Below are 27,157 nucleotides of genomic sequence, written 5' to 3'. Positions count from 1 at the left end.
ACTATCGAAACACTGCCAGTTTGGAGCGGGACTGGCAGACACCTTAAGGGACAAGTTTGTGTGTGGGCTTCAAAGTGAAGGAACCCAGAAACGTCTTTTATCTGAAAAGGACCTTACGCTGGAAAAGGCTTTCAGCATTGCGGTATAATATGAAGCAGCAGCACGGGGCGCTGCAGAGATACAACAGAGACCGCAAGAATATGGCACAAACAAAATGTCATATGGAACAGAGAAGTGCTATCGCTGCAGCAGAACAACACACGACCAGAATGATTGCTGATTCAAAGACAAAGTGTGCAGACAGTGTGGAAAAGTAGGACACATATCACGAGTCTGCAGGTCGGGAAAGAAAACCAGCAATAAGAAACCGACCAAAGGAAAGTACAAGAAGGTACATAAGATAACGGAGAATAGTTCAGACGAACAAAAGAGTGATAACGACTCCGAAAGCAGGGAACTGAGTTGTCTGAAACTACATAATGTGATCATAACGGAGGATCACCGAACCATTTGGGTCACTCTCAAGATAGCAGGAGTCCAGGTAAAGATGGAATTGGACACAGGATCAGCCCTAACAGTCATAAACCGATGGGACTACGAGCGGCTATTCTCACACATACCCTTGAGAGACACAAAAATTATTTTGAAGACGTACACGGGGCAAAAAGTCTACCCCAAAGGAAAAATAAGGGTGAGCGTTATATATAAGGGTAAGGAAACACCAAAACTAGACCTGTATGTATTGCAAGATGGAGGACCACCATTACTGGGACGTGAATGGATCCGGAAAATACAACTGGATTGGCATTCCATACAGGCACTGACTGTGGCTGACAAAAAGGATGACGACGTCACACCTGGGCGACTGTCAAAGATCCTAACTGACGCGAAAGAAGTGTTCCAGCAAGGACTCGGAACACTAAAAGGCATGACAGCGATGATTAAAATTGAAGAAAACGCAAGCCCAACATTTTTTAAGGCCAGACCTGTACCTTATGCGATCCGCCCAGCCGTCGAAGCAAAGCTGGAGAGTCTGGAACGTTCAGGTGTACTGTCCAAGGTAGACTGGAGTGAGTGGGCTACACCCATCGTCCCTGTGATGAAAAAGTCGATGAGCAGCACGCCTGGGGAACCAAGGAAGGTTCGCATCTGTGGGGACTTTAAGGTAACAGTGAACCCGGTCCTTCACACCGTATAATATCCACTTCTGCGGATTGAAGATATTTTCGCCTCGCTATCTGGAGGGAAACGCTTCACTAAGATTGATCTGGCCCAGGCGTATCTGCAAATGGAGGTAGAAGAAGCATTAAAAATACCTCACAATCAACACCCATAAAGGTCTCTACCAATACAACCGGCTGGTATTCGGGGTAGCATCAGCTCCGGCTATTTGGCAGAGGGTAATGGAACAAGTCCTGCAAGGGATCCCAGGAACCCAGTGTTATTTGGACGACATCCTGGTCATGGGCGAAAATGACAGTGATCACCATGCCAACCTGGAGCAGGTGCTCGTTAGATTGCAGGAATATGGGCTCCGAGCTAACTGCCCCAAATGCGAGTTTTTTAGAAAACAGATCTCGTATTGTGGCCACGTTATCGATAAAGAGGGGTTACATAAGTCCCCAGAGAAGATTGAGGCAGTAGTCAAGGCTCCAGCACCGGAAAATGTGTCACAACTGAGGTCGTTACTCGGGCTGGTAAACTACTACCATAAGTTCTTGCCAAATTTGTCTACAATACTACACCCACTGAACACCCTACTGCAAAGTGGGGTGCCATGGAAGTGGAGTGACGAATGTAGACGAGCTTTCCAGAAGAGCAAAACACTAATCACATCGAAAGAGGTATTGGCCCATTACAACCCAGCATTACCAATTCGGTTGGCATGTGATGCGTCACCCTACGGCATTGGAGCGGTGCTGTCGCACAAATTCTCGGACGTCTCAGAGAGGCCAATAGCCTTTGCGTCATGATCACTAACCTCAGCCAAAAGTAACTACGCCCAGATTGACAGGGAGGCCCTCAGCCTAGTGTGGGGAGTGAAAAAGTTCAATCACTATCTGCACGGGCAGAAATTCACCTTGCTGACTGATCACCAGCCTCTTGTCTCCATTTTTAATCCGAAGAAGGGCGTTCCGGTGATGACTGCGCAATGACTACAAAGATGGTCACTTTTTCTAGGGGTGCACCACTATGAGATTGAATATAAGGGCACGAAACAGCATGGAAATGCTGATGGGCTATCACGCCTCCCACTGCCTAATGCGGAGGAAGCACCAGCAGTGGATCCTGTCGAAATATTCCATTCGACTATAGTTGAATACCTACTGGTAACTAATGCTTGTATCGAAAAGGAAACCCGAAATGACCCGACACTGTCTCGGGTATATGATTTGACGGTGAAGGGATGGCCAGCATATGGCGACTCACTGTTGCCAGCATTCTCGACAAGGAGAGAACAGCTGTCAGTGTGCCGGGGGACCTTGATGTGTGGATCCCGAGTGGTAATTCCACCCAAGTTAAGGGAGAGAGTGCTCAATGAGCTTCATGAGGGTCATCTGGGAGGGGCAAAAATGAAAAGCCTAGCCAGGGCTTATGTGTGGTGGCCGGGAATCGATAAACAAATCGAGGACCTGACCAAGAGCTGCTCAGGATGCCAGAAAGTCCAAAATGCACCACCACAGGCCCCTCTACACCCATGGGAGTGGCCCTCATCTCCATGGCAACGGGTGCATATTGATTTTGCTGGTCCATTCATGGACTCAATGTTTTAAATAGCCGTGGATGCGCACTCGAAATGGCCTGAGGTCATCAAAATGTCCTCCACCACCACGGAGAAAACTATTGCAGTCCTACGGACCATTTTTGCCAGGAATGGCTTGCCAGAACAGATTTGCTCCGACAACGGACCACAGTTTGTGTCCGAAGAGTTCCGGAGGTTCTTGAAAAAGAATGGGGTAAGGCATTACACATCCGCCCCGTATCATCCAGCCACAAATGGATTGGCTGAGAGGTTCGTACAAACCTTTAAGAAGGCAATAAAGGCTATGTACAATGACAACATTCCGCTGCAGCACAAGGTGGACAATTTCCTGTTCGCCTACCAGAATGCGACACATGCAGTCACCAACCAGGCCCCAGCCATGATGTTCGTTAACCGAAGGTTAAGATCTCGCCTGGATTTGCTCAGACCAAACGTACGAAGAGATGTTGAGAGTAAGCAATTCCAGCACATTCATGAGAAGCCAACAAGGAGCTTCAATGTAGGGCAACCAGTCTTGGCCCACGACTACCGAACAGAAAAATGGCAGCCAGGAACGATATGCACACGGCAGGGCCCACTAATGTACACAGTGGACGTTGGGGAGAGCATCGTGAGACGCCATGCTGACCAGATCCTAGAGTCACAGGAACAAGTCAACCCCATGCCTCGCCCATACGTACCTGGTGATGAACCCGACGTACAGGTAGCATCTACCCCAGAAACAGTAGCATCGGAAGCTGATGAACCAACCGACGACAGGGGGCCAGAATCGCCTCCGCACCAAGAGCAAGACACTCGGGAAAGGCGCTATCCAGAAAGGATCAGGAAGCCTCCCCAAAGACTGAATTTATAAATAGACTATTTTCAGCTAATGTTGCATGTTAAAAGTGTTAATTGTAATTAGTTTGATATTTAATTGTTAAATGAGTGCTTTGGTACTGTTAATCTAAAAGGGGAGGAATTGTAACGTATGTACCTTTAAGGGGGGAACTCCTTTTTACAGCTCATGTATACTGTAGTACCGGCAGTGACCACACCTGTATATAATGCTGAGTAGTAATCTGTACAGATCAGTTGCAGTCTGAGCCACGTTGAGTAAACACCTATTGTACCGTTCTCCGCAGTCTGTGTCTCATTATACACGGACGTAACAGCTATGGACCGGGGGAGGTCGTCCTGACCTCAAAGAGCTCAGCAACCTGGAGCAGCGTGTGGAGCGCATTATGGCAGGCCGGCTGATTGGCCCCGTCACCAGTGGAGATGCTGACCCTGTTCTGGACAGCAATGGTAAGGTCATCACCTTTTTGACCTCTCTCTTTCCACTTGTGCCTCACACCAGCATCCTTTGCCACTATCGAACCAATTCAGTGCATAGCAGCACACATGCCTCCCTCGCTGCCGCCCTGTCCTCACTCTAAAGCAACTCTTGTGCCTTCCTGCTTTCAGATGCTGATTCGCCAGGTGAGGAGGCGGGCCCTCAAGCTGCCACTGTCAGTGATTCTGAATTCGAGGAGGAGGAAGAGGAAGCTGGCCCATCAGTGCCACCCTCAGTCGAGGCAGCCCATGGCCATGATGGGGACACGCCTTCCCTAGAGGGGAGCAGGGGGGAAGGGTCTGAGGAGAGTGAAGCTCCGGGGCCCAGCAGGCTGCAGCAACGCGGGAGGGGTGGGGAAACTCGGCGGCCTTCTCCCCAGAGGGTGAGTGCGGCCTCCAGTCCTGCTACAGTGAGCACAGAGGAGGTGCGGCTCCTTGGTGAAATGGGCGCCCAGGCTGAGCGCAGGCACACTGAGCTCATGGCTGCAGTGGCAAGGATGTCTGACTCCATAGTGTCACTGGCAAGGAGTGCTCAGGAATTCGGGGCAGCACAGGCCAGGAGTCTGCAAGAATTCAGTGCAGCACAGGCAAGGAGTCTGCAGGACTTCGCGCAGCACAGGCTAGGAGTCAGCAGGACTTCGCTGCATCACAGGCGGCTTCCAGCCAAGTGCTCAGTCGTGCCGTGCATTCACTGGCTGGTCTGATGCAGACACAGATCAGGGCCACACGGGCACTAACTGCTGCCACCCTCGCTGGATCGGCCAGGCGTCGCCGGGGCCCTCGCCGCACCGCAGCAGCCCAGCAGTCTGTGCTTCAGCAGATTACTGCGCATGCTGCAATGCTGGCCTGTGCGAGTGCCAGTGTATCAGCCGACCAGGGAGTGCCTGTGCTCTGTCAGGTTGGCAGCATTCCTGCAGCCAACACTGTCACTCCTCCACTGCAGCTGCCACCACCCGTAGGACAGACTGCTGCCACCCAAGCAGAGTTGGAGCAGTCAGCAGCCGGGCCCTCCAGGCCCAGAGCTGGTCCAGGCCGTCCCCCAAGGGCATCTGCCGTCTCACCATCTGGCCCTCAGCAGCCTTCCCTCAGCCTTACTGCAGCCACAGGTGTCTCATTGAGGAGCTGCTGCAGGGTGGGAAGGGGCCATTCGCGGAAGCGAGGCGGATTACCCTCACAGGGGAAAAAGTAGAAGGTGTGGCCAAATGTTGTGTTTATATATGAAGGCCGAGAATGTTTTGTTTATATATGAAGGCCGAGACTGTTGTGTTTGTTTTTTATATGAAGGCCGAGGATCATGGTCATTTTTGTTTAACTGTTTTTTTCATTTTCTGAAGGTTGTGAGAGCCAGTTATGTCTTTGACTGTTTTTTGGGGGGCCTTATCTGAATTAGTTTGTCATGCGGGAAGGGCAGAGTTTGCACAGTAAAAAATGTTCTTTAATCACATTGTCCATGTTTGTACTTTGAACTATTTGTTGCCTTGATCGGCTGAGGGCTTGAGGAGCAGCTCCATTCATGTTCTTTCATTGGCACAAACCATTCCCTGAGAGGGGGCCTAGAACCGAGTTGCAATAAGCCGCCGACGGATGGCCCTTGCACTTTGTGCCTCCCTCCCGTCTTGGTGCTCCTCCTTCTCCTCTGGTGGTCCTCCAATGTCTGCTGGCAGTGGCTGAGTCCTGAGGATAGCCAGGTTGTGCAGCATGCAGCACACTACAACGAAATGGGAGACTCGCTCAGGCGAGTACTGTAGGGCTCCTCCAGAACGGTCCAGACAGCGGAACCGTTGCTTGAGCACGCCGATTGTGTGCTCAATGATGTTCCTGGTAGCTTGATGGCTGTCATTGTATCGCTCTTCAGCAGGGGTGCTGGGCGCACGGAGCGGGGTCATCAGCCAGGTGCACAAAGGATAGCCTTTGTCTCCAAGAAGCCATCATCGTGGGTGAGCCTGGGCTTCGAAAATGTCTGCCACAGAAGTCTGGCGCAGGATGAATGCATCGTGGCTGCTGCCTGGAAAGCAGGCATTGACAGCTAGTATAAGCTGCCTGTGGTCACACACCAACTGGACGTTGAGCGAATGGTAGCCCTTCCGGTTGCGGTAATCCTCGGCATTCTCTAGAGGTGCCCACAAAGCCACATGCATGCAGTCAATGGCACCCTGGACCATGGGGAAGCCCGCTATTCCTCCAAATCCCATTGCACGCTCTTGCTGCTTGTCCAGGGTCATGGGGAAGGAGATGTACTGACGTCTCCTTCTGAAAAGGGCATTGGTCACCTGGCGGATGCAGCAATGTACCGCAAACTGGGAGATGTTGGCAATGTCCCCAGTAGCGGATTGGAAGGAGCCGGTGGCATAGAAGTTGAGAGCCACCGTCACCTTCACTGCCACCGACAGAGACATCCTGCTACTCAGCTGTGGCTGCAGATCTCTGCAAAGCAGGTGGCAGATCTCAATGACCACCTCCCTTCTGAATCGCAGCCTCCGAACACACTGCTCCTCAGACATGTTCAGATATGAGAACTGCTGGCGGTATACCCTGGGTGGGTAAGGCCTCCTGTGCCGACGCCTGTTGGCCCTTCTCCGTCTGGCCATGACTGGCACTCTCTCACGGCGTCTCTGAGCCCTTTGAATGCAATGCAGTAAGCCAACGTTTCCACCCATTGCAGCCCCCATTATATGTGGCGACTCAAGGCTATGGCACTGAAAGTTAAATCCAAGTGCAAAGCTCTGGCCTGAAGCCAGAAGTACCTGTGCGAGCGCTGAGTCAAAGCAGAAAGCTCTCTCCCTTTGTCCCTCTCCAAATATCCGTCTCTCACACAGGATTGCCACAAAATGGCTGCCACTTATAATGCAGGAGCAGTCCCCTTTAAATAGCGCCCTCCGCGCCCCGCAGCGACTGGGAACCGTTCCCCTCTACCCGTTGCTGGGGGCGCCAGGCGCACAGAAGGGCGGCGCCACTGCAGTTCCGGTTCGGGGCGCACCATGGGCGTTGCACCATGAAATGATGTCAGGATCTGCGCGCGCAGCTGAGCGGGCGCTGCGGTTTTGCGCTGCCGCTAAATCTTGAGTGAAGTTCGCGAGAGGCGCAGATCGCGCCGCGCCCGGGCACTAGCCGCTTAGCGCCCCACTTCTCCTCCTCCTAAGGCGCTAGCGGCTGGCGCTAACAACTGAATTTCTAGGCCATTATTTTTTGCACAATGCAGGATGAGAAATATACTGCAAATGTCAAAACAGGTCACGGCTCAAATACTTATAGGGTTTAGAACAGACACATCTAAAAATTCCTATATTTGGTGTAAGTCTGCTTCCTTATTCATTCATCCTACAGTCAGATTAGGACCCAAATACTTCTTTTAACGATGCGCTGGATTCTAACTATTCTATTGCTGGTTGCATGTTACTTGTCCATGCAGAATTAGGTTTGTAAAAGGGAAAAACAAATGAACATGTCTTGCACAGTACTTTACCAATTCATAAATACTGGTGTATGGTATAATGTCAGTAGCATATGATACCTTTACCCCATCACCATATATATAGCTAACAGCTAAAGTATGTAGCAATTTGAGATTTTCACCAACAGCCACCATCACAAATTTATTGCTGACTGGTCTAGAAATTCAGCCTCAGCCAAAAACTCCCCAAGCTCTGTAATTCTAAAAATCTGTCTATGACTTGGAGCTGAGCACCAGTCCATAAGACCGAGTGGTGCAACAGAGGCTCTTCCTCCGGCAGGTGTTCGAAATGTGTAAGGCCCGTAACTACGAGTAAATTACGAGATTATGTGATGCCTTGGCCCTTGTCACCATCACTGCGGCTCATTTGAACCTATTGAAATGTGGCTTCTGTGGAACCTCAATTGTCCTTTAAGACTCTCTGGAGCCCCACGCATTGTCTCAGACTGTAAAATGACGGACAGTCTGCAGATGGATTCACATTTCTGATTTCATAAGTGTGAAATACCAATTCTACTGCTGGGATAAATATCAATCCTGCCAAGTGTACAAATAAATATTACATTCGACAAGGAGCTTAAGCTAGAAAGAGATAGTGGGCTTTTAATAGTTTGAAGTTAGTGCAGAAGAAGATGCTAAGTCTGATAATAGTGCTGCACTCTTAAACCAAAAGGCTTGCATTTAATCAAACCATTGTGTGACTCAGCCATGCTCTGCAAAGAGCAGGCATGAAAATGTCATAAAGCTATTTCACAATGTGCACTCATAATAATGCTTTAAAAATATTAGTATCATGGTTAAATGGTTAAGTTTAAAACAAAATAAACTTTAAGGGGTAAAAAATCCAACCAAGCTAATCCATCCTTCACCCCTCCGTTGGTCATCCCAATCAATGTTTCTATTTTTAACAAATGACATTCAATTCACAAGATCCAGCTGTCACAACAGCTTAAAGTCAATGGGACTGGCTGCCCTTGCCTTGTGCACTTGCTTTTCTCCATTAATTTAATAAGTAAGAAAGATGTTCTCCCAAAATCACAATGTAACAGTTTATGTTGTGAATGAGATTTTTAAGATTTGTTTTAAAAAGTTTACAATATAACATCTCCACCATTCACCAACCAACACCTCTGCCTAGCAACCTGATCCCAAACCACTGGCAGTGACACAAAACTGGATAGCATCCAAAACTAATTAAGTCAGTATTATAGGAAGTTTCCATTTTTAATAACTACGGTTGGTCACAGTGCCTGATGCTTACTGAGTACCAGCAATAACACTTAATTACAGAATGTGACCTTTTTATTACATCTGCAAAATCAGAAACCAAATAACTCTATAATCACAGGAGCTGTCACAGCAAAGTGAGACAAGTTTCTAGCTTCCTATAAGCACATCCACAGTACCATTCCCCTGCTATAGTGGGTTATAGTATCAGTCTCTAAGAGTCATGTGTTATTTATTTAATTCAACTTCACATTCTACAGCAGGGTCATTCTTTAAACATGACATTTCAGATTTCATTCACACAAGACTCACCAGTGCCTCGGGTTCTTTGCTTATATCAGTGTAATAGTCAGGGTACGTGTCTATGTTCTGACACTCCGTACTCCTCTGAATACCCTTGTCTGTATGACAAGAATGGCAAAGTGGTGCATTGCCCATAGCAGTCCCCTGTCAACAGTTACCCGTGTGAACGACTCCAGCCACCAGGCTCGCCAAACAAGCACAAGTAATCCAGATGGTCACTGCAGCTCTGCTGCCCTAAACCACTCCTCACACTCACTGCTGGCCACCCAACTCCGAGAGAACTAGAAACCCCACACAGTTGGCAGCAAACTCCAACCATTCCCAATTCAGGCACTGCCTGGCTATTTTTACACCCACCAGACAAGCTATGTATGTAAATGGTGACCTGGAGTGTAAAATACAGTGCTAGTACAGAAGTTTCTGTGTAGCACTAAATGATATAGCTCCTGAGTTTCTTAAGAGTAAGAAGTAAAACTTTGTAAGACATTTCCCCCTCACTCTTGCGCTATCAGAGTCTTACAGCACCCTAATTAATATACAGCAGACTTTACATAGCACTGACGTGTCTGAATAGCTTTCAGTGTTTTGTTTCCAAGTACTTTGTTAACCCACTGAGTACTTTGAGGAATTTTTGTCACTTGAAAAGTTATATAAAGTGCCATGTTTTACAGACTTTTTTAAAGTGATATTTTTAAAATATCATCAGCTTGTGTTCCTTTATCTTATTTGAGATCAATTATGTCATTATATGGATTTCTGCCCTTTCCCTGTAGTATAGAATTATGAAGTGTTGCACCCATATGCAGCTTCTAAATTAATTCCAGTTGTTTCTTAATGGAACACTCACTTCTGGCCTAGTAAAATGACTGAAATCATTTTACCAGGTTTGTAAACAAGCAACGTGTAGCAACTGGTTTTCTTTTTTTTGAGTTGGTACTTAAAGAATTAAAACAATTCCCACGAAAACCACAGCACAATTGACAAAAATTGCACCTGATACTTTCCTGGTGGTAAGTATGGTGGCCTTGGAAACAGTTTTCAGGGCAAGCCTGTAAACACCTTGAAAGGGTAACAGCACTGCTTTAAATATAACATTTTGAAACATGAAAATAGTTTAATACTAAAGTGAAGAATTTTTTTTTAAAGTTTTGTCCGTGGCAGCAAAGGATTTACAATTTTAGAACAGCCTGCTGCAGCTGTTAGAACTCTGCTTGTGTGAGTTGATCCACAGTAAAATACAGCAGATTTTATGGGCTGAACTATCACTGCCAATTGCTTAGGAATGATGTCATGTTTCATAATCCCCTGTGTAATAATCAGCAGTATCATGTGTCCGTGAACGTACTTTCCAGTCTTCACCACTGCTGCTTTACGTGAGTGAAAGAAAGACTTGCATTTATGTATTGCACCTATTACGTCTCAGAAATAGCTCAAAGCACTTCACATACAATGAATTACTTTTGAAGTACAGTGGCCATTGTTATGTGGGCAAATGCAAAACCCATTTTATGCACAGCAGGATCCCACAACATCAATGAGATGAATGATCAGTTAATCTATTTATCATGATGATGATGTTAGTTGAAGGAGGAATGCTGACCAAGAAACCAACAGGCCTCAGTTTTGCATCTCATCTGAAGGACAGTAATTCTGATAATGCAGCATTTCCTCAGTTGTCAGTTTACATTATATGCTCAGTTCTCAGAGTGGAGCGTGAACCCCCAACATTGTTATTTACACAACATGAAAATAAACCTGGATAATACCCCATGTGAAACTCACAGTCCCTACCTCATGCTCCACTCTCCAGGTGCTACTGCCAATAAATGTGCTGCATAAGTGATTCACTTCAGGAAACTGAGCATTTAGTTGGATAACAATGCCACAAGAACAACAAAACATCAATGGGAAGACAGATACTGGAACCGCATCAGCATTGGGACGATCACCAATCGTGATTTTTGCTGAAAAATATTGTTCAATTCAATGTACCCTGTATTACACTGAAAAGAGTTCAGATTGCTGCTGCAATGGTGCACAGTCCTTTATTTACAGTTCCATTTTGTGCAAGTCCTCCAGAAGATTCATGATAAATAAAAGATTACACTGAAAATATTGAGGGAATCCAAGACTCAAGAGATTGGTATATAAATATATACATTCATCCGTGCCATCTGTAAAACCACCCATCGACTCCAGTACTCAATGTCCTTTGCTCAAAGCTTATGCAACTGGTTTGAGGTTTGTTAATGCATGTGAATCTCTCAAATAGTACAACATGATCATCAAGAGTGACAGGATCCTTCAACAACACATACTCCTTTTGCAAATCATAATGATTACATTACCTTACTTCTAAAACAGTGTTAAAACAAGATAACTGGCTTCTTCTGTTCATAGTGTGCCTGTGGTTGCTTGGTAACTGGATGCTTTGTGTGGCTGTGGCTGGGGTATTGCCAGATAACAACATTCTTTTGAATGGAAGTGGTTTCATAATGTTAAAAGTGCAGGTTCCAAACAAACAAGTTCATCGTTCTTGTTGCAATTGGAAATGCATATCCTGACACCTCAGGTGTGATCTGATTCAATAATAATGGATTGTAACTTGTAAATTACTGGACTGCTATCTACGTGTGCCACAGTGGATGGATTTTCACTTGCATAGTGGACATTACACATGCCCGACATGTAGGGTTCCCAACTCTCCCGCATTCGGCGGGAGTCTACCCGGAATGGACGATTGGTCTCCTGAGCACTGTTGCTGGTGACTCGAGAGAAACAGTCCCTGTATTCGCGGCTCGCAGCAGGTGCAGCACTCTGGCTTGCAATCAAACCACGTTGCCTGGGTCCTGTTGGTCCCCCTGCTATTCAGAACATTGCTTCCTTACTGATTGTGAGGATGATGACATTGGGGCTAATGAAAATCACCTGGAAACTCTGTGAATCCTGAGAGAGCAACTGGGAGAGGGAGAGAGAGAGAGCAACGGGGGTGGGGTGGCAGGGAGAGAGAGAAATGTAAACTGGGGGAGGGAGGGAGAAACACAAACTAGGAAAGGAAGAGAAGAACACAAACTGGGTGAGGGAGGGAGAGAGAAACACAAACTGGATGAGGGAGGGAGTGAGAAACACAAACTGGGTGAGGGAGGGAGAGAGAGAAACACAAACTGGGTGAGGGAGGGAGAGAGAAACAGAAACTGGGTGAGGGAGGGAGAGAAACACAAACTGGGTGAGGGAGATAGAGAGAAACACAAACTGGGTGAGGGAGAGAGAGAAACACAAACTGGGTGAGGGAGAGAGAGAGAAACACAAACTGGGTGAGGGAGAGAGAGAGAAACACAAACTGGGTGAGGGAGAGAGAGAGAGAACCACAAACTGGGTGAGGGAGAGAGAGAAGCACAAACTGGGTGAGGGAGAGAGAGAGAGAAACACAAACTGGGTGAGGGAGAGAGAGAGAGAAACACAAACTGGGTGAGGGAGAGAGAGAAGCACAAACTGGGTGAGGGAGAGAGAGAGAGAAACAGAAACTGGGCGAGGGAGAGAGAGAGAGAAACACAAACTGGGTGAGGGAGGGAGAGAGAAACACAAACTGGGTGAGGGAGAGAGAGAGAAACACAAACTGGGTGAGAGAGGGAGAGAGAGAAACACAAACTGGGTGAGGGAGAGAGAGAGAGAAACACAAACTGGGTGAGGGAGAGAGAGAAACACAAACTGGGTGAGGGAGAGAGAGAGAGAAACACAAACTGGGTGAGGGAGAGAGAGAAACACAAACTGGGTGAGGGAGAGAGAGAGAGAAACACAAACTGGGTGAGGGACAGAGAGAGAAACACAAACTGGGTGAGGGAGGGAGAGAGAGAAACACAAACTGGGTGAGGGAGAGAGAGAGAAACACAAACTGGGTGAGGGAGAGAGAGAAACACAAACTGGGTGAGGGAGATAGAGAGAAACACAAACTGGGTGAGGGAGGGAGAGAGAGAAACACAAACTGGGTGAGGGAGAGAGAGAGAAACACAAACTGGGTGAGGGAGAGAGAGAGAGAAACACAAACTGGGTGAGGGAGAGAGAGAGAGAAACACAAACTGGGTGAGGGAGGGAGAGAGAGAAACACAAACTGGGTGAGGGAGAGAGAGAGAGAAACACAAACTGGGTGAGGGAGGGAGAGAGAAACACAAACTGGGTGAGGGAGAGAGAGAGAGAGAAACACAAACTGGGTGAGGGAGAGAGGGAGAGAAACACAAACTGGGTGAGGGAGAGAGAGAAACACAAACTGGGTGAGGGAGAGAGGGAGAGAAACACAAACTGGGTGAGGGAGGGAGAGAGAAACACAAACTGGGTGAGGGAGAGAGAGAGAAACACAAACTGGGTGAGGGAGAGAGAGAGAGAGAAACACAAACTGGGTGAGGGAGGGAGAGAGAGAAACACAAACTGGGTGAGGGAGAGAGAGAGAAACACAAACTGGGTGAGGGAGAGAGAGAGAAACACAAACTGGGTGAGGGAGAGAGAGAGAGAAACACAAACTGGGTGAGGGAGAGAGAGAGAGAGAAACAGAAACTGGGTGAGGGAGAGAGAGAAACACAAACTGGGTGAGGGAGGGAGAGAGAAACACAAACTGGGTGAGGGAGGGAGCGAGAAACACAAACTGGGTGAGGGAGAGAGAGAAACACAAACTGGGTGAGGGAGATAGAGAGAAACACAAACTGGGTGAGGGAGAGAGAGAGAGAAACACAAACTGGGTGAGGGAGAGTGAGAGAGAAACACAAACTGGGAGAGGGAGAGAGAGAGAGAAACACAAACTGGGTGAGGGAGAGAGAGAGAGAAACACAAACTGGGTGAGGGAGAGAGAGGGAGAGAAACACAAACTGGGTGAGGGAGAGGGAGAGAAACACAAACTGGGTGAGGGAGAGAGGGAGAGAAACACAAACTGGGCGAGGGAGATAGAGAGAAACACAAACTGGGTGAGGGAGGGAGAGAGAAACACAAACTGGGTGAGGGAGATAGAGAGAAACAGAAACTGGGTGAGGGAGAGAGAGAGAAACACAAACTGGGTGAGGGAGGGAGAGAGAAACACAAACTGGGTGAGGGAGGGAGTGAGAAACACAAACTGGGTGAGGGAGAGAGAGAGAAAAACAAACTGGGTGAGGGAGAGAGAGAGAGAAACACAAACTGGGTGAGGGAGAGAGAGAGAGAGAAACACAAACTGGGTGAGGGAGAGAGAGAAACACAAACTGGGTGAGGGAGAGAGAAACACAAACTGGGTGAGGGAGGGAGCGAGAAACACAAACTGGGTGAGGGAGAGAGAGAGAGAAACACAAACTGGGTGAGGGAGAGTGAGAGAGAAACACAAACTGGGTGAGGGAGAGAGAGAGAGAAACACAAACTGGGTGAGGGAGAGAGAGGGAGAGAAACACAAACTGGGTGAGGGAGAGGGAGAGAAACACAAACTGGGTGAGGGAGAGAGGGAGAGAAACACAAACTGGGCGAGGGAGATAGAGAGAAACACAAACTGGGTGAGGGAGGGAGAGAGAAACACAAACTGGGTGAGGGAGATAGAGAGAAACAGAAACTGGGTGAGGGAGAGAGAGAGAAACACAAACTGGGTGAGGGAGGGAGAGAGAAACACAAACTGGGTGAGGGAGGGAGTGAGAAACACAAACTGGGTGAGGGAGAGAGAGAGAAAAACAAACTGGGTGAGGGAGAGAGAGAGAGAAACACAAACTGGGTGAGGGAGAGAGAGAGAGAAACACAAACTGGTTGAGGGAGAGAGAGAGAAACACAAACTGGGTGAGGGAGAGAGAGAGAGAAACACAAACTGGGTGAGGGAGAGAGAGAGAGAAACACAAACTGGGTGAGGGAGAGAGAGAGAAACACAAACTGGGTGAGGGAGAGAGAGGGAGAGAAACACAAACTGGGTGAGGGAGAGAGGGAGAAACACAAACTGGGTGAGGGAGAGAGGGAGAGAAACACAAACAGGGTGAGGGAGAGAGAGAGAAACACAAACTGGGTGAGGGAGAGAGAGAGAGAAACACAAACTGGGTGAGGGAGAGAGAGAGAGAAACACAAACTGGGTGAGGGAGAGAGAGAAACACAAACTGGGTGAGGGAGAGAGAGAGAAACACAAACTGGGTGAGGGAGAGAGAGAGAGAAACACAAACTGGGTGAGGGAGAGAGAGAGAAACACAAACTGGGTGAGGGAGAGAGAGAGAGAAACACAAACTGGGTGAGGGAGAGAGAGAGAGAAACACAAACTGGGTGAGGGAGAGAGGGAGAGAAACACAAACTGGGTGAGGGAGAGAGAGAGAAACACAAACTAGGTGAGGGAGAGAGAGGGAGAGAAACACAAACTGGGTGAGGGAGAGAGAGAGAAACACAAACTGGGTGAGGGAGAGAGAGAGAGAAACACAAACTGGGTGAGGGAGTGAGAGAGAAACACAAACTGGGTGAGGGAGGGAGAGAGAAACACAAACTGGGTGAGGGAGAGAGAGAGAGAAACACAAACTGGGTGAGGGAGAGAGAGAGAAGCACAAACTGGGTGAGGGAGAGAGAGAGAAACACAAACTGGGTGAGGGAGAGAGAAACACAAACTGGGTGAGGGAGAGAGGGAGAAACACAAACTGGGTGAGGGAGAGGGAGAGAAACACAAACTGGGTGAGGGAGAGAGAGAAACACAAACTGGGTGATGGAGCGAGAGAAAAACACAAACTGGGTGAGGGAGAGAAACACAAACTGGGTGAGGGTGGGAGAGAGAGAAACACAAACTGGGTGAGGGAGAGAGGGAGAGAAACACAAACTGGGTGAGGGTGGGAGAGAGAAACAGAAACTGGGTGAGGGAGAGAGAGAGAAACACAAACTGGGTGAGGGAGAGAGAGAGAAAAACTGGGTGAGGGAGAGAGAGAAACACAAACTGGGGGGGAAGAGAGAAAAAAACAAACTGGTGAGGGAGAAAAACACAAACTGGGGAGGGAGCGAGCAAGAGAAACACCAACTGTAGGGAGGGAGAATTCATGTCGACCTGTGATGTGTGCTGTTGTATCATGTATTTTGTTTTGTTCTGGGAGTCAGGCAGCTTTGGTGCTTCTCCCTGAGGACTGAGCCTCATCTCCTGTGGTGGGGTGTGGGAGTCAGTGAATTGAATTAGGTTTGGTTTTGGTTTTATTTATTATTTTTATAACACGCTGTATATTGTAAAAAGTCATAAAATAATATGAAAACTTGAGTTAGAAGTTACTTATAGCGATGATGTTTTTGTTGAATCAGTGGTATTTACTTGGTGTTTCTCATAGCTGTGGAAAATCACAGAAGTAGATTTTATTTAAACTATACTTATCCTTAAATATTTTCATTATTTTGTGTTTTTTCTTGGATATATAAGTTTTGTTATTCATCTCACTATGAAACAAAAAGTCAAATATTTTATTCAAAACTTGGTGATACGAAGACACTCAACTGAGATAAATGAAATAACATTTGCAAACAATGGGCCGATGTCACGTGATCAAAAGTCATGTGATTAAGAATCACATGAGTGGCGATGCATGATCAAATACCATGTGATCAAATGTCTCATGATCAAATCTCCAGGAATACATCAAACCAGAGTTTGCATCCCTACCCATCCACGCAGCCATTCCTGCATTAACTTCTGGTTTCTTGCCTCATTCAAGGCATTCTCCTGACAGGAAACCTGCCAATCACCGGGAGCTCGCGTGTTGGGGGTTTCTCTCACTTTTTTTCTTAAAAGGCTGTAGCAGTCTTTTAAAGGGAAATGTATTACAGTCAGAGTGAAACAAAAACATTTTTATAGTGCCTTCAATGTAGAAAAGAATCATCCAACCAGCTTCACAGAGGTATAAAGAGAAATTGAACGCCTAGCCAAGAAAGCAATATTAGGAGGGGTGACCAAAAGCTTGGTCAAAGAGGTGGGGTTTAAGAAGGGTCTTAGAGAAGGAGAGAGAGATGAAGAAACAAAGGTTTAAGGAGGGGTTTCCAGAGCTTAGGGCCTAGATGGCCGAAGGCACGACCGTCAATGGTGGGACGAAGGGAGTGAGGGATGCATGGCTAGAGTTGGACGAACATGGAATTCTCAGAGGGTTGTAGGGCTGGAGAAGGTTACAGAGATAGGGAGGGGGAAGGCTGTGAAGCAAATCAAACACAAGGATGAAGATTTTTAATTTGATGCGTTGGGGGACCAGGAGCCAATCTTGGTCAGCAAGCACAGGGGCTATGCGTGAGTGGGACTTGGTGAGGGATAGGATATGGGCAACAGAGTCTTGGATGAGCTGGAGCTATGGTAGATGGGAGGCCGGCCAAGAGAATATTCGAATTGTTGAGTCTGGAGTGACAAAGGCATGGATGAGGGTTTCAGCAACGAATGGGCAGGAGCGGGGATCATGGAGTTGGAAGTCGGCAGACTTTCTGATGGAGCGGATGTGGGGTTGGAAACTCATCTCAGGGTTGAATAGAACACCGAGGTTGTGAATAGTCTGGTTCAGCCTGCAACAGTGGCCAGGGAGGAGAATGTAACAGTGCACTATTCAGCCATTCTCTCATTCAGTCAAGTGTAACACTGTGGCACAAAGTATATTTGAATTGGTGTCATTGGCCATGGCTCCAGAAGTAGCTTTGTTCTCTAGAAAACACCCATATATTTCGCCTTCTCCTTCTGATAAGCCATGCACAGAGGATTGCTTTAGAATAAAAGAATCATAACTGCCTTGGAAGCAGGCCTTTAACTGCATGATCATCAATGTTATGGCAGTGTGTCAAAGACTCATATGGCCATGCGTGTTGCATCAACTACCCCTAGATGGTGAGAAATCTGGTCACTCTGAAGAATTTTGGTGCCTTCACTGACTGAATGTTATTTGACACCAATACACAGTATATTGCTAAGCAAGGATACAGCCCAAAGAGAGCAGGAGCATTGCCCAAAATGAAGCAAAGTCAGTTGCAAAAAATAACATAACCAACAAAGCAAAGAAGTCAGTTTTTAACAAAGAATAAGAACATAATAGCATAAGAAATAGGAGCAGGAGTAGGCCATTTGGCCCTTCAAGCCTGCTCCGCCATTCAATAAGATCATGGCTGATCTTCTACCTCATCTCCACTTTCCTGAACTATCCCCATAATATTCAAAAATCTATCGATCCCTGTCTTGAATATACTCAACAACCGAGCCTCCACAACCCTCTGGGGTAGAGAATTCCAAAGATTCACCACCCTCTGAGTGAAGAAATTTCTCCTCATCTCAGTCCTAAATGGCCAACCCCTTATTCTGAGACTGTGACCCCTGGTTCTAAACTCCCCAGCCAGGGGAAACATCCTCCCTGCATCTACCCTGTCCCGCCCTGTAAGAATTTTGTATGTTTCAATGAGATCACCTCTCATTCTTCTAAACTCTAGAGATTATAGGTCAAGTCTCCTCAATCTCTCAATAGACAATCACAATTCAGAAAGACTTTTAAACAGTACTGAACTGAGCCAGCTTTTGAAGACCAGAAGAGACTTGGGATACCGCAGTACATGAAAGACAGTGGCCCCGATTTTCGGCTTGTGTGGGAAATGGTCGGGTTTCCCCGAATGTGGGGTTTCTGACACACAAAAAAATGTGTCAGCCAGCTCCACGCAATTTTCCCTCAAGTGGCCAATTAATTCCCAGCATGTGGGCAGCCTTGCTAATTGTCCAATTCGAGTCAGAAATCCCCACAGTATGATGTCATCATTCGTGGTGCTTCAAGGTCCATAGCAAGCACTGCATCCTCCGAAGGCTTCCAAACAAACCATACAGGATGACAGAGGAGCCTGCAGCAGCTGTGGCCAGTGCCAGACCCCGAGCTGCCTCCAAATTCGACGAAGCTTCACTGCAGGCATTATTGGATGGGGTTAGGGCCCACAGAGAGGTCCTCTTCCCTAGGTCAGGCAGGAAGAGGCCTCCCACTGAGACCAAGGCTGCATGGATGCAGGTGTCAGCAGATGCCAACTCGAATGTGCATGTAACCTTGGCATCACATCTCTAACTCCTTCGTCTACTCCCCCACAGGGCCATCCAGAGCCCCCGTCCCCACTGTGGAGGAGGAAGAGGCTGTGCAGCCAGACTCCTCAGAGGAAGCTCCAACCTCTGAGGGCGCAGCGTCAGCAGAAGTAAGCGCACCCAGCACCAGCGCAGACACTCACACCTCGGGGGGACCTTCAGGACATAGAGTAGTGTTGTCACCTGGTGCTTCACAGCTCACAAGTGAGCCTCAGCAGATTCTGGAGACAGGGACAGCAGTGGAGAGTCCTCGTCGGAGGGTGCAGGACTCTGCCAGCTCAGCTCAGCTGCGCTGCATGTCGACCCTCTGCCTCTGGGTCCATCCGCAAGAGAAGAGGTGATGGAACTCCATGCACAGATGCAGGAGTCTCTGGCAGGTTTTGTCTCCAGGGTCGCTGTGAGTGTGGAGCGAATGGAGGCGTCCATAGCGACCATGAGCAGAGCCTTTGTGGAGTCATTGGCGCATGAACGCATCACCATGGAAAGGTTGGCAACCTCCATGGAGGAGATAACTCGCCAGGGTTCGGAAAACATGGTGAGTGCTCATAAGAGAATTACATCTCTTGAGCAGCATTGGCCAGCTGTTGAACAGAGAAACCAGACCTTCATGGAAGTCCTTCTGAGTAGGACTGCCAGTGCAGAAACGGGTCCCCATGGCCCCCTAAAGCGCAGCAAGGTGCTCTCAAGCCACTTCCAAGCGCTGGCCACTTCTGGCCTGTGCAGCTTCAGGTGAGTGAGCAGCAGCCTGGTGCTCCTGGTGCTCATCCTGCTGTTCCTGGTTCTGCTGCTGCCGCCTCTGCTGCTGGAGATCCTCTAATGGCAAGAAGGGAAGGTAAAAAAGGCGTCCCATGCTTCTCGTAGATGCCTCCGCTGAGGAAGCGCTGAGTGAGGGTGGCGAGAGGGGCTTCCCAGGAGATCGCATTGGAGAAGTGTGTGAGGCTCCAACCTTCCACAGCTGTGCCCAAGCCTTGAAGTAGCCCCAAACCTGCAACAACAAGGTCCTTCAACCTACAAATGCTGTCCCTTTAAATCGCAGCTTTCCCTGACCTGCAGCTGACAGCTAGCAAGCTGGTAAGCTTCACGCCAGGTTTCATCAGCGGGGTTCCCTGCAGGCGTGTTTTGCGTGGGGGACCCCTGAAAGTCGCAAGGGCACCCTAAAATCGGCTTAAACAAGGTGATAATTGATCATTACTGTTCCGACGGCCAGTCCCGCCTGTGGCGGGCTAGACTGAAGCGGGTCGGAGAGAAACGGCGGTCCGAAAGTTGGACAGGGCGGGGAATCAGGCGGGGGGGTCGCGACCCGCTTTTTCGGCGATTTTCAGCCCCCGGCCGCATGAAAAGCCGCCCAACGGCTGCCAGAAAACCGACCCCACTGTCTTTAATTTGATGTCCAGGTACAAGTGATAGTGAGCTTAGACAGTGGTCAGAGAGTTATGAAACTGCATTGCAAATGTGAATACTACAAGCATCTTATAACAAGAGGCGGTTTCAACTGTTAGCTTGCTCGCTTCACAAATATACCTTACCTTATTTAGGCATTGATAATAACTGAATTAGATTATTTCATTTAAGGTCTGTGCAACTTTTAGTTGGGTTTAATACAGTTTCAAGACGAAATAGGAGCAGGAGTAGGCCATTTGGCCCTTCGAGCCTGCTCCGCCATTTTAATTTAATGTAGGGTATCAGTCAGCAGTGGCTAGTGGGGTGAAACCGGGCTAGGTAGCACGCAAAATTTGTGCTCAGTCCTCATTAACTTGATTATAGTACTGATGATCTCAGCGCTAAAACCGCTGCTCATTGGCTTATTGCTCAACAGGTGGGCCAATATCGGGTGCAGTCTAATTGCCAGTCATGTTTGGACTAGGCTTTATTTAGTACTTAAAGGGGAGGTGCATTAATGTAACAGCACCTCATTTTCATTTCACATGGAACGCCACCTGGAGGCAGAGGCTACTGCAAAGAGATGGCTGAGCCTCAGCACAGGGAGAGAGCAAGAAGATTCTCAGACATGGCTCTGGAGGCACTGGTGATGGCCGTGGAGAGGAGATGGGCTGTCTGCTTCCCGCAAGCCAGCAGGAAGCCATCGGCCCATACATCCAGAAGGCTCTGGCAGGAGATAGCTGGCTATGTGACAGCCAGTGCTGTAGTCCTCAGGTCGATGATCCAGTGCTGCGAGAAGTTTAATGACCTCACACAGCAGATCAAGGTAAATGAAGGCTTCAGCAAATGCCATATCCCACCATCTGCACCACAAGCCTCACACACTGCTCAATGCACCACACCCCCAGTACTCACCTACCAACAATCTCAACCTATCATCACTCAGACCTCATAATCATAGTTTCACTTCACCCTCACAACTTTACCACTGCTGCAACACTCACACCCACATCTCACACCTTGCACACTGATAGCTATTCAACTATGGCAGGTATATGAAACACATTGCACCACACTCACTCACACACTTCCCTTTCTCTTGCAGGCCAAGGTTGCGCATAATCGCCGGGAGCAGCGGCAGACAGGCGGGGGCGTAAGCTGCCATGCAGGACCTCAGCCATCTGGAGCAGCGAGTGCTGGACATCACTGGATAGGAAGTAAGGGAAGCTATGGCAACAGGTGAGGTTGAAGCCCCTTGGGTCAACAACGGTATGCTCATTCCTAATCCTTCTTCTCACATCCCACTTTCCCCTCAGCCCACAATCTCTTCTCACTTACAACTTTTGTGCCTTTCTGCTTTCAGATAACCAAGAACAAGCACCCGACCAGCCTGTCCCCAAGACAATGGAGGAGAGCGAGGCGGGAGAAGAAAAAGACACAACGTCACTGTATCTGTCACTCGCAGACACCAGCTCAGAAACTGTCACTGCCTGTAAGTTAAAGGGTAGTGTAGAAGCGGGATTGGCACAAAGTGAGGCAACAGGCATGAGTGGGCTGTAGCAAGGCCAGGGGTAAAGGGTAGCTCGGGGGCCAGCTCCCCAGATGAGGACCTTGATGGGGTGGCCTTCAGAAGGGTGATGGGCATGTACACCGAATTGCTAGCTGCAATAGCAAGCTTGCCAGAGAGCCTCTTGGCAATGTCAAGGAACATGGACGCGTCCACCTCCAACATTGGCCAGGGCATTGCGCAGGATTTCCAGGCTGTAATTGATGGAAGAATCCCGGAGAGACAGTGTCGACCCAGACATGATGGTGCGTGTGATGGGCAATGTCGCAGCTGCCATTGCAGCACAGGCAGAAGTGACCCAACATCTTAATACTGCAGTGGAAGCGCAGACCGCTGTCCTGCAGTGTCAGCTTGCTGCCACCCAAGCTCAGACTGCTGCCATCATGGCTGGGTTTACTACTGTCGACCGGGGCTTGCAGGGTGTCGCAGCAGGTCAGCAATCTGTCCTCCACCAGATTGCTAGGAATGCTGAGACACCGCCCCGGGGGAGTGGCAGTGGGTCAGTGGAGCGTGACCCTGCTGTCCTCTCTCAGGATGACAGTATTCCTTCTCACACCACTGCTATTCCACCATTGCCTCTGCCTGTCAGCTAGCCAGCCCAGACTGCTGTCACCCATGCTGAGGTGGTGCAGTTTACAGTAGGGCCTTGTAGGTCCAGAGCTACTCGATGTTGTCCTGCAAGGCCATCTGAAGTCTCCAGCACGGAAGCTCACCATCCTGGCAAAACCACATGCGTGCTCCTCCTGCTTCTCTCTGTTCGGAGAGAAGAAAGCGCAGTCCCTTCTCCTGGTGTACTGAGTCTCAGTGACATCCTGGTTGCAGCGATGGACAGTGAACTGTGAGATATTAGCTATGTCTCCTGCTGCAGACTGGAAGGATCCACTGGGGAAGATATTTGAGGGCCATCGTGACCTTGAGGGCTACTGAAGAGCCGTGTTCACCCTGCTCTCTGGTTGCAGGAGGTGGCAGAGTTCTGTGACCATCTCCTTGGTGAAATGGAGCCTCCTAATACACTGCTCCTCACTTAAGTGAATATAAGAGACGTGCTCTCCGAAAACCCTAGGTGAGTAAGGCCTCCTGTTGAGAGCCCTCCTGCCCCTCCTCCTCCCTCTGCGCGCATCTTCTCCTCTTCTTCGCTCCCCCTCCCTAAGATACTCGAGCACGAGGGGGACTGCCAGTAGAGCCCCCATGGCTGCAAGCAAGTGTTGTGAGCAGAAGCCTTTAAATAAGAATGAAGGCGTTCTCCACTTGCAACAAGACTCCCTGTTACCTTAGAGTTGTTGCTGATGATGTTGAAATACCGCTGCTGGAGCCTCCTTCCTGTTTCTCAACACTTGCTCAGCTGGTCTCACTTAAGGCATGTCGCTAAGAGGAGCCGCATAGTTGAAAAGGGCAGATCGGCGTCAAGTGAGCATTGCACACTCACTGACGTCACAATCTGCATCATCTACATAATTCCTGTGAGCGCGGACATCAGCAGCACTGCCAGACATCCAAAAATGTGTAGCAGCCATCATTTTCCCCCCAAATCGGGCGGTAAAGGGTGGCACTAAACCCCTGAATTTTTAGCCCCAGAGCTTTTGTGCAGCTCTTGGTTGCAAATTTCAGAGTGTCACTGTAAAAGCTTGATAGCTATTATCTGGCTACCTTCCATCTGTGGATAATGCATGGAATGGGCAGAACAAGAGAAAGGAAAATCAGGGAGAAGAAAGCAGTGCAGAAAAATATGTAATGTTGAAATACCAAATGTGGTTCTTTATAAAATTACATATGGTCCCTTTATGTCTGCACTTAATATGGCACTCAGTATGGTTCTTACAAAGTAAATAGTTTCAGTCAAATGGTGCAGGCCTTTAGATGTATTGATTTATTGGAGGAAGAATGATCACTCATTTGCACGATGAATTGGGAAGGGCTTTGGTTCTGACATTGATTTCCAGAATCCATCCTGTGGTAATTGTGCTTGGTTCATTTGCTGCTCATACGTATTCTCCTGACTGACAAACCAGCGGCCAGGCAACTGGTTGCGTTCCATTGCCTGAAGTGCAATTAACAAATAGAGTAGATATTGATTGACAGACACTCATTTTCAAAAGTCTTTTTTTTTAGCTGGTAATTGTAGAATTTATTCAGTGAAACTTTATAGATTTTTGCAGAAATTTGAGAAATCTCTCCCTGCTGTGCAAGTACAATTAACTGCCCCGGTACCTGGCAGTGCAATAATGACCTTGTTTGAATTGGGTGTGTTGTGACCAGTTGGAGCTTAAGTGACTGCAGAAAAAGGAAGTGGGGAGGGGGTCAAAGAGGTTTTTAAGGAAAACAATAACTTAAAATGGAAGTCAATGGTAGCTACCTTCTCCTCTTCCCCCGCAACCCCCACCCCCACCCCCACCCCCAACTCATTACCAATAATGGAAACATCAATATTTTAGGAAAGAACATTAATTTCTTTTAAACGGCCTTTGTGATCCAGCACATTGGAATAGAATCGTACAAATTATAACATATTCAGCCCATCAAGCCTGTGCCAATTCTCGCTCTGCAACCAAAGCTATCTAACCTAATCTCATTTCCTCATCCTTTCACCATATCCTTTTATAGAATCACTGCAGCAACAATACATGATGAACACAGAGTGATAGGGCACTGATTTCTGCCCACAATCCCAATACCACATTCCTCATCTCAGCCAAAGGACTGACACTTCATTCCTCTGGGGAGAGGAAATTGAAAGGATAGTTACCAATGGCCCATTCTTTGTCTGATTTATTTTCTGAAACATCTACACGTCAGTTGGGTGAAAGTTTTGTTTTTCTTTTCATTTCATCACCTAATCAGTCAACCTATTAAAAATCCTAAAAACATTTGCCCGTTGCAAACAATGAAACATTCATGGGCTGCACTCCTGTATGGTTGTATGTGCTGAGAGTATTGAATAACCCCAAAACACAATGGGGCAGAAATTCCTCCCCAAACGCGTGAGTACGGAAGGGGTACTCACGCGTCTGGCCGGAGGAAATGCCGGTTTTCAGCATGCACAGCGCATGCGCTGAAAACCGGCATTTCCTCTCCTCTAACCCAAGAGTTGAAAAGGCTAGCGCGTGCGCTGTAGGGGGCAGCGCATGCGTCTTGGATTTCCTCTGTTTTGGGGGATTTGCGCATGTGTAAAGGCCTCCGGTCTTTACGCTTGTAAAAAGCACACGTAAGTATTTATTTTTACAGGTAAGTGGTGTTTTAGTGCAATTTAGACATTTTTTTTCCACAGGTTTATTATTTTAAAGAATCTACAATAAGGTAAGTTTAGTTTTAGACCCTTTTTATTAAAAATTTAATTTTTTCAAAAAAAAAAATTATTGTTTAAATTATTTTTTTTAACTTATTTATACTTAATTTAATGATTGGGGTGTTTTTTAAAATTTTATTTAAAGTTTAAGTAGTGTTTTGGGGTGCAGTACTTCTCATGAGTTTGACAGTTCTTACTCTCAAACTTATGAATGAAGTTTCCCCTCCCCTGATTGGCTGAACAGTGCTCACCTGATCCCAGCCGGCACATCACACTAACTACGCCGCTGGGTCAGGTTAGCACAGCGCGCCGACATCAGAACCTGGCCACTGAAAGGAAATCCACTGCGGGCCAGGTTTCAGATGTCGGCGCGCAGGGTGAGCGCACATCGGGGGCTTGCACGCGCGGCAAGCCCCCGACACCAAGTTCTGGGCCATTGACCCAGATATTCCGATCCCTATGGGTGTGTACGAGCTGTGTACACACCCGTAGGGACATCGGAAATGCCAGTTTCAGGCATGCACAGCACATGCGCTGGAAACCGGTATTTCCGATCTGTCAAGAAAGCTCTTGACAGATCCTCCGGCTGCCCTGGAGAAGGGCCTCTGCGGGCGGATAGTTCCACTTTTTGCAGACCCTCCACCCGCAGAAAACCCTTACAATTCTTACGCCTGGTAAAAGCACGTGTAAGGCCTGCTTTTACCAGGATAAGAGTTCAAAAAAAGTTAAAAATATATATTTTTTCACTGATTTATCATTTAAAAATACTTTAAAAAAGGTAAGTTTATTTTTAGCCCCGTAAAAGACTTTAATTATTTTTTTCAAAAAATTAAATTTTTGTTTAAAATACTTAATTTATTGTAATTTCAAGTCATTTTAAAAATGTAATTTAAAAAAAAATTTATTTAAAGTTTTACAATGTTTTTGGGGTGATCTCCATTCATATATTTGACAGGTCTTCCTGTCAAATGTATGAAGGGAGATTCCCTTCTGTGATTGGCTCCCCATGGCCCACGTGATCCCAGGGACGCTGCGAACTACCTGCGCCTCAGGGATACGTGGCTCCTGCACCATTCAAGTTTGGAGAGGCCCAGGAGCAGAAGCGTGTGCGACCCGGGAGCCCTCAGGTAAGGGCGGAGATTTTTCCAGATCGCAGGCCTCTGCCCGCGGGAGGCCTGCGATCTGAAAATACAGGCCAATATTAAAGATCAGAAATAAAATCAAGTCATTGTGTCATGTGCCTTGCACAATTTTTCAATAACCTATGTGAAATGAACAGAGTAGTTATGATATGCTCTGGCAAATTCAGAATTAGGATTTGAAATGTGAATTGTGGAACTGAAAACTGAACATTTAAATAGCCTTCTCAACCCCACCTGGGACGTGAAGGCAATCTACCTTACTTTTAAGCATCAGCTAAGCCTGCTCCATTGTCCAAGTTCTTCCTCACTGGTGAAACCAGTAGTGTTCTCTATACTGGAACAATCTCACCTGCACTAAAGAGCATGGAAAAGAACATTTACTATTTGCATTTACGTACCACGCACTCATTAGCACAATAGTGGAAATTTACCTAGTCTAAAGATCTTAGATATAACGTTACACACCAATGTTGTGCTACCTTTCGACACCACTTATGTTGTTGTATTTTGTGCTTGCAAACAAATAAAAACCATATTTGCCAAGCACTTCTTCCATGAAAATGGTAACCTTTTAAATGTACAATACTCAGTGCCGATTCAAATATATCAGTATTTTCTTGTCTTATTAAAGCTTTACCAGTTGTAACTGTGTATTATCTTTATATTATGGTATGCATATAGGATGTATGTATTTTGAAACAC

General features: G+C 47.5%; 1 protein-coding gene across 33 annotated transcripts in view; it reads right to left on the bottom strand.

Moving 5' to 3' along the window:
* The window catches only part of ank2b (ankyrin 2b, neuronal), a 1,120,520-nt gene that overhangs the window by 477,990 nt on the left and 615,373 nt on the right, over positions 1-27,157 (bottom strand). Inside the window, exon 1 of one of the 33 annotated variants that reach the window (XM_085962245.1) lies at positions 9,069-11,864. The exons of 31 other annotated variants lie outside the window; for them this stretch is intronic. In XM_085962245.1, coding sequence (XP_085818371.1) covers positions 9,069-9,194 — 126 coding nt within the window. In that variant the 5' untranslated portion in view covers positions 9,195-11,864. Of the gene's footprint in view, positions 1-9,068; positions 11,865-27,157 lie in introns of those variants that run through there. One more of the 33 variants, XM_085962271.1, reaches the window with a different exon arrangement.

This window comes from Somniosus microcephalus, chromosome 2, assembly GCF_052327205.1.
Source record: "Somniosus microcephalus isolate GS21.2 chromosome 2, FLI_Smic_1.0, whole genome shotgun sequence".
Lineage (NCBI taxonomy): Eukaryota > Metazoa > Chordata > Chondrichthyes > Squaliformes > Somniosidae > Somniosus > Somniosus microcephalus.
Note: the sequence above shows the minus strand (reverse complement) of the source record. Positions and strands in the feature narration are given on the sequence as shown.